Source organism: Esox lucius, chromosome 5 (genome assembly GCF_011004845.1).
Source record: "Esox lucius isolate fEsoLuc1 chromosome 5, fEsoLuc1.pri, whole genome shotgun sequence".
Taxonomy (NCBI): domain Eukaryota; kingdom Metazoa; phylum Chordata; class Actinopteri; order Esociformes; family Esocidae; genus Esox; species Esox lucius.
The window spans coordinates 24,912,259-24,926,710 of NC_047573.1; the positions used below are offsets into that span (position 1 = coordinate 24,912,259).

Here is a 14,452-nt window from a genome sequence, read left to right on the forward strand (position 1 = left end):
TTGAGGCAGGCACTCTCCACCAACCTGAAGTGGGCAAGCCACCCTTTTCCGACTGAGGACCATGGCCTCAGATTTGGAGGTACTGATTTTCATCCCCACCGCTTCACACTCGGCTGCAAACCGTCCCAGTGCATGCTGAAGGTCCTGGTTAGAAGGGGCCAACACGACAACATCATCTGCAAAGAGCAGAGACGAAATTGTGTGGTCCCCAAACCTGACACCCTCCGGCCCCTGGCTGCGCCTAGAAATTCTGTCCATAAAAATTACGAACAGAACCGGTGACAAAGGGCAGCCCTGCCGGAGTCCAACATGCACTGGGAACAAGTCTGACTTACTGCCGGCAATGCGGACCAAGCTCCTGCTTCGGTTGTACAGGGACCTGACAGCCCTTAGCAAAGGACCCAGGACCCCATATTCCCCAAGCACCCTCCACAAGATGCCCCGAGGGACACAGTCGAATGCTTTCTCCAAATCCACAAAACACATGTGGATTGGTTGGGCAAACTCCCATGAACCCTCCAACACCCCGTAGAGGGTATAGAGCTGGTCCAGTGTTCCACGGCCCGGACGAAAACCACACTGTTCCTCCTGAATCCGAGGTTCTACTATCGGCCGTATTCTCCTCTCCAGAACCCTGGCATAGACTTTCCCGGGGAGGCTGAGAAGTGTGATCCCCCTATAGTTGGAACACACCCTCCGGTCCCCCTTCTTAAAAAGAGGGACCACCACCCCGGTCTGCCATCCCAGAGGCACTGTCCCCGACCGCCACGCGATGTTGCACAGGCGTGTCAACCAAGACAGCCCCACAACATCCAGAGACTTGAGGTACTCAGGGCGGATCTCATCCACCCCCGGTGCCTTGCCACCGAGGAGTTTCTTGACCACCTCAGTGACTTCAGCCCGGGTGATGGACGAGTCCACCTCTGAGCCCTCATCCTCTGCTTCCTCAATGGAAGACGTGTCAGCGGGATTGAGGAGATCCTCGAAGTACTCCTTCCACCGCCCGACGACATCCTCAGTTGAGGTCAACAGCTGCCCACCTCTACTGTAAACAGCGTTGGTAGGGCACTGTTTCCCTCTCCTGAGGCGCCGGATGGTTTGCCAGAATCTCTTCGAGGCCAGCCGATAGTCCTTCTCCATGGCCTCACCGAACTCCTCCCAGGCCCGAGTTTTTGCCTCCACAACCACCCGGGCTGCAGCCCGCTTGGCCTGTCGGTACCCGTCAGCTGCCTCAGGAGTCCCACAAGCCAACCAGGCCTGATAGGACTCCTTCTTCAGCTTGACGGCATCCCTTACTTCCGGTGTCCACCACCGGGTTCGGGGATTGCCGCCTCGACAGGCACCGGAGACCTTACGGCCACAGCTCCGAGCGGCCGCTTCGACAATGGCGGTGGAGAACATGGTCCACTCGGACTCAATATCTCCAACCTCCCTCGGGATCCAGTCGAAACTCTGCCGGAGGTGGAATACACTGAACATTGTGCATTCAATTGATATTTTGTGTCAGTAAATACAATATGCCATGATATCAAAGAGGGCTATGTGCTCATATCATGGAGACAGAAATGCTAAAAAGCTAGCACAATGTCTGATAGTTACTGATGTAACTATAAGGATTGTTAAATGTGATTGGAGCTAGTGAGAGACAGGTTTTTCACAATGTTTTCAGAGTATTATCACTGCCACATCGTGCCTGCTACTCCAGTAAACTGACATTAAACAACAGGATCAGCTTAACAGGCCCATACGCCTCACCGCTCTGTTAATGGGTGGACGATGTAAAAAAAAATGTGGGTGTGTCAGTGAAGATACAGTTATTGACTGGGGGGAGGGGGGGGGGGGGGAGTCAACTTTACATGCGTATATACCCCTTCTTAATTTTTTGTCTCTGGGGGCTGTAAGGACAGCTTGTTAAGAAATGGTATGGTCCACTTTAGGAGTGTCTGAAATCGTATTACCAGATTCATCCAGGCATGAATATGGTACATATACTGTAATATTTACGACTACGGATAAGAACGATATATAAATGTTTCAACCCCCTCGACCTGTTGTTTTCATCTCCTTCGGGGCGGTCCAAAGCTTAATTAGGAGGGTCAAACTCCCCCAATCCCCCGCGTAATTTCAACACTGTACTGACCTGCAGTTGAATATGACACTCCACCACTCCTCGAAGAGTAAGACACTCATTATATGAGTGGTTACACTACCACTACTGGATATGTCACAGTGATTACACTATTTCGCAAACCCTCACTCCTTCAGACAGCGGTTAAGAGAAAAGCGAAATCTCTGATGAATGCAAATTCTTTTGTCCCCTAAAAACATGATTTTTTTTACACTTAGATGACCAGTAAGGTGCAACGTCATTATCCTAAGAATGCTGTTCATTATTTCTAAGGGTGCTTCTGTCGGGGATGGTATGTTTGGATGCAGTCTGTTAAAGAACTGCTGCTACGTTGGTTTTCTTTGGGCAGTGGGGCTCGGTAGAGTCTGCTGACTTTATTTAAATAGAGAATCAAGGGGCTTACTAGTTACATGGATTACTAAATAATTACTAAGATTATTGAACATATCAAACTTGGTCAAGCTGGTTGCATTGTTTCCTGTCTTTTTACCTTTAAGATGAGTGTGACGTCGACTGGTTCACTCCGTGAACAGTTTTAAGCTCTTTCGTATTTTCAAGCATAATTTACTGTAGATCTACAAACAAAACCAATAAAGCAAATAACATACAATGACTGACGAAAGAGTAGGTCTTGACTCACGATGGTGTGTTTGACTTCAGTGTGAGTTTGCATGGCCTCAGGTCAAACCGTCTTGGCAAAGCCCGAAGATCATTATAGCATACTAAAACATAAAAAAGTTTAATTTTATTCGGCATTTCATTTTCATATATACAAATAGGTTAGTGTATTAATTTCAACAAGTCCACCCAGCAAAATAAATTCTGGCCCATCGGGCATTTTCCAGCATTGTCAGATAGCCCATGATCACGGCTCTCATGGCTAATAACTGGAGCCAGACTTGGTGTTGGCAGATCTATTCCCAAGGCTCAACACTGAGAAAGAAGAAAAGTGGACAGATACTGGCAGGTAAAGAAAAGAAAACACAAACAAACATGACTGGCAGTTTCGTTCTTGCCTCCTTCCTCGCCCCCTTGACCAGGTGGAAACAATGTGAACAACAGAAACAGTGCATCTTGTCCCACAGGACGTAACCTGAAACGACTTCATTCTGGAAAGTGAGAGAGACAGAGAAAAAAAGGGATAGCCATGCTTCATTATAAGGCCAGAAACATAGTAACGAGTACCAGAAAGAGAGAAGAAAAAGAGACAGAGGGAATATTGAGAAGATTTCCTATTTAGTGTAGTTTCTCTTCTTTGTTCAAACGCTATGTTGGCCCAGTCCAGGGTAACGGCTGGGTTTTAAGGCAGAGCAGGACAGGTGTGTTTCAGTGGAGTGTATACTGGATAGATTCTCAGCCTGGGGCTTGGCATGGCATACATGGATGTTATATGTTTTAGCACAGAAGTTGCTATTAGAGGCTTCCACTATTTTTAAAGAAATCAACTGGGTGGGTCTAGCAAACTGCGATGGCTGATCCCCCCTATTTACCCTGTCCGGAAGTATATTTGTGAACATCATTTTACAATTTAAAATGGACACACAAGCCATAATAATAACTAAATAATATCTATCTCTATGCCCTAGAAGCAATTACAGAATATTGGAGTTCCTGGTTTCTGGGATTAGTCTGTTTGTCCTAAAAGTTAGCAGAGGGAGTGGGGGTGGTGGAAAAACTGAAAGGAAGAGAGTGGAAAAAACAAATGAAAAAGAATTCCAGCCTGTTACCAATCAGTCCACAGTGAACTATTAACACCAGGTGTTGCTGAGGAAGCAAGGACTCAACAACCTTACATGTCAACATCGTTAGAGTACTTGACAGGAAAATGAACGACATAATACTAGTGGCACCAATGAAGTTTAGGAACTTTCAAAATAAAGTAGACCTTGTTGTATTGTTTGGTTGATCAGTTAGCTATTTCTTCGGAACATCACAATCAACTAACAGAAGTATTTCTCAGTGGAATGGTTGTCCTTTTCAGTCAATACAGCTAAAACCAGATGTCCTCTTGAAAATGCCAGCCTGAACCAGCTTTTCTGCCCCTTTGTATGGCCGTAAGAAAGTGTTGCTATGAATAGCATCATGAACTCCTACACAATGGGTTGTTATTCATTTCATGTATTCATTGTTTTTGAACAAAATCAAGAACAAAACAATAACATCAAACCACTATAACCCTTACTATATGCCCAGGACACTTCCTATTGTTGCCACAAAAAAGTTATTCAAAAGCCTGACGCTCGATACATATGGACTCCATAGCTTGTAGTCTTATGCCCCCCCCATCCCTCTGTCGCTCTCCATGGGATTCTGATTCCACACACAGTGACACACTGAAAGGCCGCTTTCGGTTGCTTAAAGACTCTGCATCTCTGATGTCAGTGCTAAACGCTCTAACTCTTCCAGACCTTTTTGATCCCACCCCCAGGTTACATCAGCCCAGAGCCAAAGTCCTCCACTAGGCAGCTGTGGCCGGCCCAAACAGGGTTGTGGGTGGAGGGGTGTCACGGCCCTGGGAGGGGGTCGCAATTCACTCTCCTTGTCTTACGTTACAATGCCATTTTTGGCGGGAAACACCCCAAAGAGCTCTAGACACCCGGCCTGCCACGACTTGTGTGTCTTTTGAAACTTTGGGGGAACCCCCCCCCCCCACCACTACCCTGCCCAAGAAGTGTCTTTCTCTGTCTCCTGCCTCAGCACGCAGACACGCCATGTCCACCCTTGTCTTGATTGATTTTCGGTTCCCTTTTTGGAACGGATTATAGCCATCTGCAGACTCTTGAGGAACAAAGGTGTCTCCTCTGTCCCCCCTCCAGCGCCACAACCGCCACCTAGTTCTTCAGAGGGATAACATGGACAGATAAACATGCTCTTGGTCCAACTATTCGCTCTGCATTATGCCTGGAACTGAGGAAATCCCAATCCAGTACAACGTGCTGAAATACCGCATTAAGTACTATTCACCCCTCGGTCAGGTCAGCTGTCTGTTAAAAGGACTTGCTTGATGCCTTGACGAAAGGTTTGGTAAATAAAAAGGTTCTGAACTCTGCTATGTGTATTTCACACATGCATCATTACAAATTATGTAGGTTTTTTTGTTTAGGTTGAATGGTACATTGTCTTCATTTGGTACTCTTCGTTGAAATGGCTTTGTTTGGCAGTTACTACGGAGCATTTTACAATTTTCCCTGGTAATGATGCACCGGCTAAACCCGGCGTTTGGGGTTACATCACCCCAACTGACTGTAGGGAAACACTCTGGGAACTAGGCGTCGTCAGCTGGGATGGATAAGCCTGGCGTGGTCATGGTCTAAGCCCCGCTCTCAGCTGGTGCTGGGTTGACTGAGGAGCAGCAGACAACGGAGACAGGCAGAACTGTGTTGATTCTGAGAGAGGTTGTCGGGTCACAGACTGTTCAATGGGGAGAACAAGTCATGAAACGGAGTGAAATGAAATGCTGGAATGTACTGGGGGGCATCGCACAGGCCAACAGGAATGCCTTTGAATTCAAACCAAAGCGTATGCAAAACCTGTCTTTGCCCCTACCTAACTTATTTAATCCTATTGGAACACAGAGTTTAGTTTTGGCTTGCGAATTGATTTGCTACAGATAGTACCCTACTGAACATGACCCAGGATTCAGCAGGCAGGGGCATTACCTTGTGTATAAAGCAGAAACTCTGCCGGGGAGACAGGGAGACAGTTGCTTCTCCTGGCACAAATGTGAAATGTGAATCTTAGTAGCACTCAAAACATTTTACCCACCACAAATATGTATATTTATGGACGTTTCCCCACTACCCAGAACATTTCATTTTAATGAGTGTTGGTAAAGCATAAATGGGAGGGGTTGAGAATTTCCCTTTAGATTTGATTGTGTAAACTCTAGTCTGGTCAGAAACGCTTTTCTCACATTCAGTTTACTGGTCCTGTTCTCTGTGGGTGTTCACCTATTGTTGAATTAGACTCCAAGGGAGGGTCCAGGAGCACTTTGCCCCCGTTTGCTCTCTCTTCTCTGGGGCTTGGATTCCAGCGCTTCCCCTTGGCCTCCCTCTGGGGCCCACGGATGTCCACACCCCGGCCACCCTCTCCCATCCCACTGGATCCCCCTTCCTGACCGCTTCCTGTTTTCCACTGTCTGTACATCACCTCACCTCGGCACAAAAGACGGAGGTTATGCTAACCTGTTTGTTTGGAGTGTCACTGCAGACCGAAGCATAGCCTCAGAAATAATCATAGGTGAATTCACTGCATTTTGTCTTTGATAAGCACTTGTACATAATAGCTTTTTGACAGGAAGATAGAATAGCATGATTGTGTCTAGCCAGGCACTCGGTGCTCTGAACGCATGGCTATGAACCTCTGTAAAGGCTGCGACCCAAGGCTACGTCTAAGTGCATTTGTTCTCCCCAGCCATGGATTGATGTTGGGAGGGTTGAAGGTAGAACAAGGGCTACCAGGAAACGTCACATGATATATTAGTGCTTGCCTGTTGCCATATCTTTAGTGCTCTTTTGTTTTGGCTTATCAGTCTTTTACCAGAACCCTCGGAGGGTTGAGATGTAGGTGGGGGGATGTTTCAGGGGCCCCAGTTGAGACACTTCTGGGTGGGGGCAGAGGTGAAATGAACGGGGTGATAGGTTTTAGATGTGTTACTGATGCAGAGGCTAACATACTTTGGGGATTTTAGGGGTGGAAGCGTGTATACCACTGGATGGGAAGCATATTCAACTGTACATAACCTCCATATAATTTCCCACCTGCTGTTTTTCAAAAAGATTTACCGTTTGCAATAAAATGGTGAGGCAGGCTTCATTCTCAGGGAAGCAAAAAGGTTCAGGATGTGGTTGCCATTTTCTATGGTTTTACTGGGCTAACCACCAGGTTTTGCGCTCTGAGACAGACAGGTGCTCAATTTAACATAGCGGTTTAATATTATACTTATATGAGGATCCTTGTACGTTATATATCTGGTGTCTTACTCTTCGCTGACAGAATACTGCATGTGTGTCTATCATTAGTGTCCAGTAGTCCATTCCATGTCAGCGGATGGGAATGATGAATAGAAATACCATTCATTCATTCATTAAAGACATTCTCATTGTTTACCATGTGAACCTTTCAACTCATAATTTGAATGGGAATTTAATTGACCATAACCCTGGTGTCCTGTAACCAGTAACAGTACACAGTGTGACAGGGGATGTGTGCTCAGTCTGCTTTCCTATTGGTTAAGAAGGAACGTTCCGCAGCCGTAAAAACTGTCAGTTGGCGTGAAGACAAAATATGCGACTGTATGGCACCTCCGCTCCTCCCAGCCCACTCCCGTAATGGCAATTTATTGCTTCCTGAATCCTGAAAACGGGAGTCGGAGCACAACAGAATTCCGACCGTTCCTTTCCTTCTTCCCTCTGGCAGCCTCCGGGGTCTATATGCTCCCCTCTAAATCTCTTTTTCTACACTTTCTTTCAGTAAAGCGATTGTTTTTGTGCCCTAAGGGATCAGGGTTAAGGAGACTAATAGTGACATAACATGGTTAAAAGTCTTATGTCCTATTCAGATACATAAGGAATAGATAAGCGGAAACTAGAGGCTGGGTTTTAAGTTGGTGTAATGAAATAGGGCCATGTGTAGAGTCAACTTTAGGTTTAAACGTGTGCATGAAAGAGGACAACTTTATGTGTACAGAACTTTACTATTAATTTAGTGAAAGAGGCAACTTTACAGAAATTACATATTCATTTGTGTTTTTAGACTTTCTTTTTTATCACAGACAACATAAACACTCAACAGACAAAAACAATCATTCTTTCCTCCATAAGTATTTTTTTTTTCTAGATTTTCTTATATACATATTAACAATCACATTTGTGTCACAGAACATTACACACACATAGAAACCACTGACAATATCATCAAACGTGGCAGTATTTCACTTCAGCACTTCATGTTAATTTGGTATTACCCTCTCCCTTCATCGATTTAGTGCACATAAGACACATGGCGTCTCTTTTGGCCATTGACATACAGCCTGTTTCGTCCCTCACACTGTTTTCGTCCCTAAACTAGTCCAGAGATTCTTACTGCTATCCCCAAAGCTAGTTAAAATACCATCTTGCAAATACATGTTATATTGCTTCAAAAATTCCTTATTGATATTTGGACTAAATCGTTTTTGAGGTTGTCACGGCTCAACATGGCTATCAACTTATGCTTGGATGTATGTAAATCCAATGCTTGTGGAAGTAAGTCAGCTACAACTAGATCTGAGACATAAAGTAACAAATTGGACTTTAACGAGAAAAACATTGCTGTAGTCAACAGTTGCAGTCCCATAAACGTAAAAAAAAAGATCCAGCCAAATCTACATGAATACAGTTATTTAACTTTATATCTTTAATTTAAAGGCCAGCAGCCTAATAGCATCTAATTATCAAGATGTTTTGGAAGAATTTTTATGAAGAATTATTTGTAGAATTAGCTACGAAATGGCTGTAATGGGCAATACTGATGCATCATCACCATGATCAGATCAAAACGTTTCAAACAATTATTTTTAAATCAAAATATCAATTTAAAAATCAATGTTTCAACATACAAAAAATAACAAAAGTGTTTAACTAAACTGATATATCACAGAGTACTGAATAGCAAAATAAACTGTATAATAACTATCTCCACAAAATATTTATACAGGGTTCAATATGGTACAAATGCCCTGTTTGACTGTGTAATCTCAAGAGTTGGCTATTATCGTGAAAGTGCTTTCAGCACTAGTTTGCAGAGCTTAAACATGTTCTTCTTGAACTAGGCTAGTGCTAACATATGCTAGCCATAATCCAGCGCTAACATACGCTAGCTCTAGCCTAGCAATAACACACGCTAGCCCAAGCCTAGTGCTAACATACGCAAGCAATTTCTGTGCATATATTAAGTTCTGATCACTCCTCTTATATGCTACATATAGTCAGCTTTTCATTTGGTTTTCAGTGCTTGTAGCATCCAACTTTCCAGATCATTCCCTTTTTTATCAGTGCAAATTAAGATAAAAATAAAATTAAAATAAAATACCTAATATCAAATAAAAGAATTGTAACACCCAGAATTATCCATCATTGATTGTTTCAATCATAGATGTGTGGACACAAAATGATAGACTCTCCAAACTTGTCCCCAACAAAAAGAAAATGAGTGGCCATTTTGAAGATAACATTAGAAAAACACCATAACCTTGTGGTTGAACACTGGGACAGCAAATCTAACCTCAAACAAATTGTAAAACACCTTCCCACATTTTCCTGAGTTTAAAAAACATAGTAACCTTCAATAAATCTGAATCTATGCCTGACAAAGTGTAGCTTGTTGTGGCGGAAGGATTTTCAGACTATTCAAAATAAACATTTCTGGAAGATGCTTCTGGAAGATCTGTTCTGTGCTAAATGATTTAATCTCATCTAGTACACAGTGTCCTTCATATCTCCACAGAACTGCATATTGCAAAGGGAACGGTGCTAGATGTCCATGCCCAACTTTCCAGTCCTTTGGGGAAAATTGCATCCAAAGGGATCTTTAAGGCAGTAATCAGCCCAAATCTACACCATTGTTTAGGCTTCCATCTTCCCCACTTTTCACTCTGAGGTTTGTCAGGGGAGAGCTGACCGAGCTTGGGTTGCCTTAGAGGACAGCCACATTTCAGGGGAGCAGTCTGCCGAGATTTAGAACCGTTCAGCTCAGTCCACATCCAGTTCACAAGGTAACTCCTGGGCCAACTTGGCCTGAGCGTAGGCCTGGAGGAAGTCCTTGTAGCGGGGTGCGCAGCCCAGCCACGCCTCGCCAAAGTGGATGCGGCCGGTGAACAGGAAACTGCCAGACCCAGGTCGGACACCGCACTGAAGTAGGGTCCTGATCTCGCCAGAGCGGGTCAGGCGGCTGTTGCCGGTGAAGAGGGCGTACTTCTGGCGGAATACTCGGGTGGCACTAACTTTGATTACAGCAGCCCGCAGCTCACCATCTTCGTCCACTGCCTTGATGTTACCACGCACCACTATAAGAAAAGAAAAAACATTTGTAAGCAATGAGCCTTACCGACCAGGTCCATTTAAAAAAAAAAAAAAAAAAAGCTGTATTTGGACTAAGATAGTTGAGGATATATAATTGAATTTATGTCATTTACTTATGCAAAATAACATTGGAAATCACTTGGAAAACATCTGCCCCCTGTATTAGCTGCCAAAAAAACAGCTGAAGTAACACAAAAAAACGAATATCCCAGAGGCTAGCAGTAGTTGATCAGTGAGTGATATGAATATGGAGAGCTGCCTGGGATGTTTCTATAATCCCCTGACTTTCTGTTGCCAAGGGCCTAACTTTCCGTTGCCAAGGGGCTGCCTGATTATGGCTCAATTAGTGCCACACGGATTAGTCCACTGCACTGTCTCTGAGGGGGAGCGGTTGAGATTAGTCCACTATGGTCCCTTGAGAGGGGGGGTTTAGTGGAACTTTGGGGATCTGGAGAGGATAAAGTAGTGCTGTTTCCCCTCTGACCTCTATTCGTAAGGAGGAGGATTTGGATTTAGATCACAGTCGGCCCAACTTTAGACCTGGGGCACCCCTACTTTAAGCCGATTCGACACATCTGATTTGTAGATTCCGAATCCTGACACAAGCTCATTCCTTTTTTTTTAGCATGCGGCCTGCAATTGAAGGGTTTTTCTAGCTATTTTGTACTGAATCAAATATACTAATCCTGTATGAATTGGGGGATTCAATAAGACACCAAACTGCTCCTGATACTCTATTGTTATACGGCAGCCCGGACAACCAGCCAGTAGGTCGTAAAAGAGGAGAACTCACCAAAGTCACTGGTGCAGACGGCCATAAGGAGCTCTGAGTTGTTGCATGGTCTGCAGGCACCTGTGGAGGGAGGGGGAGAAGTCAGTTAATGAGCTCCACTAATCAAACAAAAGCTAATTGCATCCCCTCTTCAATTTGTTCTCCTCCTTGTTTGACACTGCAAACCATGAAATACCTAGCCGAATAAACGAACAATAATAATGTGTTACACTGTATCCTGTTGAACATTAAAAGGAGGCTTAAAGGAGGCTGGGGAATAGCTTGTACCAAAGATTAAATGCTCTGGAGCTGTGATGTGAATGCACAGATCAGAACAAACGTGTGTTGCAAAGACACGAGCGCACGCACACACGCGGACCAACCGCAGTGTTTTATCGGACAGCTGCTATTTTTACAGTTTGGAGGAAGGCCAGTGAAACCTGAAGACGTGAAAACTCCACTGGCCCCCAGACGTGTCTGCACCCACACCTCATCAAAGCCAGCCAGACGGGCGAGAGAGGAGGGTTGAGAACATCAAAAGGTTTCTTCAATGGGTCAAACTCAGCTCCTGCCCTTTTTCAGAAGGGACTTCCTTCCCAGTAGTGGTGACAACTTCATTCACATCTGTTTATCAGTTTTTCAAGTGTCCCAAGTGGAAATTCCTACACGGTGAATCCCTCTTCGTTTTATAACAGGACCCAGTCCAAACAGCCGCAAGAAATGAAGCCAAACCAAACCACTAAACCCTAGCTGCTTGGAACTGACTCACTGCACCCAAAAGTGCTGATGGCCTCGGAAGTTCCAAGAAGTTCACCTCCTCCCCCTCTTCCTAGTGCCCTTTCACACATTCCCTTACTTAGTAAAAAAAAAACGGATAAATGAGATTCCTTCCTTTTCCCTTGCCCATAGAGCATACGTCCTCTAATGCCCAGCCAGCCAGTTTGTGTGTGGGGGGGTGACTCTATAGCATGGAGGGGGCGCATTGCTAGAGACAAGCCTCTTTAAAGAGAGGCAGCTCAACAAAAGGAGGGAGCATCTCAGCTGGGGCAGAGGCCTCCGTGTCGTCCAGGCAACGGCAGTAATCCCAGAACACTCATGCAAAGGCCTCTAGTGAAAAGGAGCTCCGGGCTCTGGAGTGAAGGCCCCACATACTGGGCTTTTGTGCCCCTGGCCCTCCCCCCTCTCCGCCTCTCTTGATTCCCCTTCAAACCTAAACCAAGGGACTGGGTCTGTAGGCCCAGAGGACACGTCCCCAACTCTGACCTGCAAGGTGGAAACTGAAAACAAACCTCCCAAAACAGGTCTGCTAGTGCTTCACAATGAGATAAGGTCTTTAGTGCCACTTTAAGGAAAGTGACACAGAGAATGGAGTTGTGGAATCTGAGCTTAAACACGTTTCGATGCCTTTAGAGAACATAAACCATGTAATTCATAGCAAACTGCATCATTTATTGTTTCATATTCATTGGTTTGCCAACGGAGAAATGTATTAATTGTTGACACCGTTTTGCTTGTTCTTGTTTTTTAGCCAAAATGGCCCCTCTGTAACCTGGAATCTGATCCAACATGGACCCTTCCCTCCTTATTCCAGTGGACTCACCTTCATTACTGCTGACGGGGTTTGAGTCCAGTGACAGGCGTGCCGTCCAATCCCCTCGCAGCTCATAGAGGAAGGACGCGATCCGGCGACTGATGTCCTGGTGGGGTGTGGCCTGCAGGAAGAGGGCCACCTTCTCACCAGGCAGGCGGCTGAAGCAACGCACCCGAGGTGGGGGAGAGGTCTCCAGTCGGTCCCCCACCAGGAGCTCCAGGACCCCGTCTCTCTCCAGGTAGAGCTGGGCCCCATGGAAGTCCTCTGAGGGCTTGACACAGGCTGTGATCAGGCCAGAGCTGCTGCCCCCTGGCCCCACTGCTGCAGAGGGTAACCTGGGGGACAGGGTGAGGCGGAGCGCCCCCTTAGGGTAGAGCCAGTCCAGAGCACCCTCAGAACAGTGAAGGGAGATCTGCTCCACACTGCCTTGCTCCTGGGACAGACCACTGTGGGATGAAAGGAGAGAAAGTCAGTTATAGAATTGGACTTCATCACCCCATGAGCTTCAGACATACAAATTTACAGAATAGTCCTAACGAGTTGTCCTCTTTGTTTAATCTAGCCTGAAATTCAACTCACCAGCATACCACTTGTAGGATGTGCTACAATTTTCTTTTTTTGAATTTGAAAGGAACATTACAGGACGTTTGGTTTGAGTGCACGCTTTTGATGTGGGGAACTTGAGACTAATAGGGAAAACCTGCAACATCCAAAAATGCTGATTCAAATTTATGAAAACAGACGACCCTTTTCAGGTCTTGATTAATTGATGTGCATTTCACGAGTGTAAGTGCATCATTTGAAAACGATTGAAAACGAACATGCTTTCAAATTTGGCTTAGGTTCAAAGTGAATTGGAAAAGAAGAAGCGCCGCCTAATGGACAATGAAGAAGCAGCTCGCTTGCCATTTAAAAGGGAGGACTGACCTTGCAGCGTGTGCTAATTTTCAATTTCACAATATAATCTGTTTTTGGGTATTGTACATATAAATTAAATTCTGCAATTAATGTCAACCTTTTTTTTTTTTAAGTTGTTTTAATTTCCCCGTGCTCACACCCAAAACCTTTATGATAAGAGAATGACTAATGCCCGACTAGTTTTAGTTGATTCTCTCCGCAAGTCGTCAGCAAAAACCAAGCCGCAATACTTTGTTTCAACTGCAAGTCTGGAAACATTTAATTGCTTCCAAAACGTTTTTCAAAAAAAGGTCTGCTAAATGACCGCCATGCACGACAAAACCTCAACATAAAACTATTATAATGCATACAGAACTAATAAAATATATTTTCTTTTGCACCTTGCTACAAAATAAAATACGTATATTATCCATGTTTTTTTTACCCGAATAACCTGTTATAAAGATATACTTGCCTTCCTCTCCAGCTGCATTGGTCTTCGGAATAACTACACAGAGCGCTGTCAAAAATGAATAAGAGTAGGATCCAGACTTTGTTAATCCAAGAAATTGCCATTTCTTTCCGTCTGTGGTATTACCTTATGATAAAGTTTTTCTCAAAAGATTAACCCGGAGGATTCTACAATATACCTATCTACGCGAATGGTCAGTTAGTATTCTTGACAACCTCCATAGCGCGGTAGAGTTCTCTTCTAGCTGAAAATGTACTTTCAGCTGCACCATCAACAGACTAATACTACCTCGGTTCTCATTCCCTGACACAACTGCGTAAAGAGAGGAGTTTTCTGAAGTTCTTGCCCGTGAGCTTAAGTTGATCAACCAATCAGAGTTGGAGAGGAGAAACTTTAAACCACTCACAGGACCGAGGGGGAGGGGTGTGGTATATTACCCGTGACAGAAGAACGATCAGAAGAACGATCTATCAGTATTCAAGAACAAACCACGTTGGTAATAGATAGGCGGCCGGCAATTTACCATTATGTT

The 14,452-nt window shown here is 44.8% G+C and overlaps 1 protein-coding gene across 1 annotated transcript; it reads right to left on the bottom strand.

Moving 5' to 3' along the window:
* Nucleotides 1-7,814: 7,814 nt before the first annotated feature.
* On the bottom strand, nt 7,815-14,222 carry metrn (meteorin, glial cell differentiation regulator). Its single transcript, XM_010888808.3, has 4 exons — nt 13,924-14,222; nt 12,561-12,997; nt 10,982-11,041; nt 7,815-10,172 (listed from the first exon to the last, which is right to left on the bottom strand). The coding sequence occupies exons 1-4, from the start codon at nt 14,022-14,024 to the stop codon at nt 9,859-9,861; spliced, it is 912 nt and encodes a 303-aa protein (XP_010887110.1). The 5' UTR covers nt 14,025-14,222; the 3' UTR covers nt 7,815-9,858.
* Between the last annotated feature and the right edge of the window lie 230 nt (nt 14,223-14,452).

Bases quoted from the DNA above. Each gene is read 5' to 3' on its own strand.
- metrn (XM_010888808.3), bottom strand. From the start codon at position 14,024: ATGGCAATTTCTTGGATTAACAAAGTCTGGATCCTACTCTTATTCATT. The intron at 12,998-13,923 runs GCAAGTATATCT...TTCATCCCACAG, and splicing joins CAATGCAGCTGGAGAGGAAG to TGGTCTGTCCCAGGAGCAAG. The intron at 11,042-12,560 runs GTGAGTCCACTG...CTCCCTCCACAG, and splicing joins CCCCGTCAGCAGTAATGAAG to GTGCCTGCAGACCATGCAAC.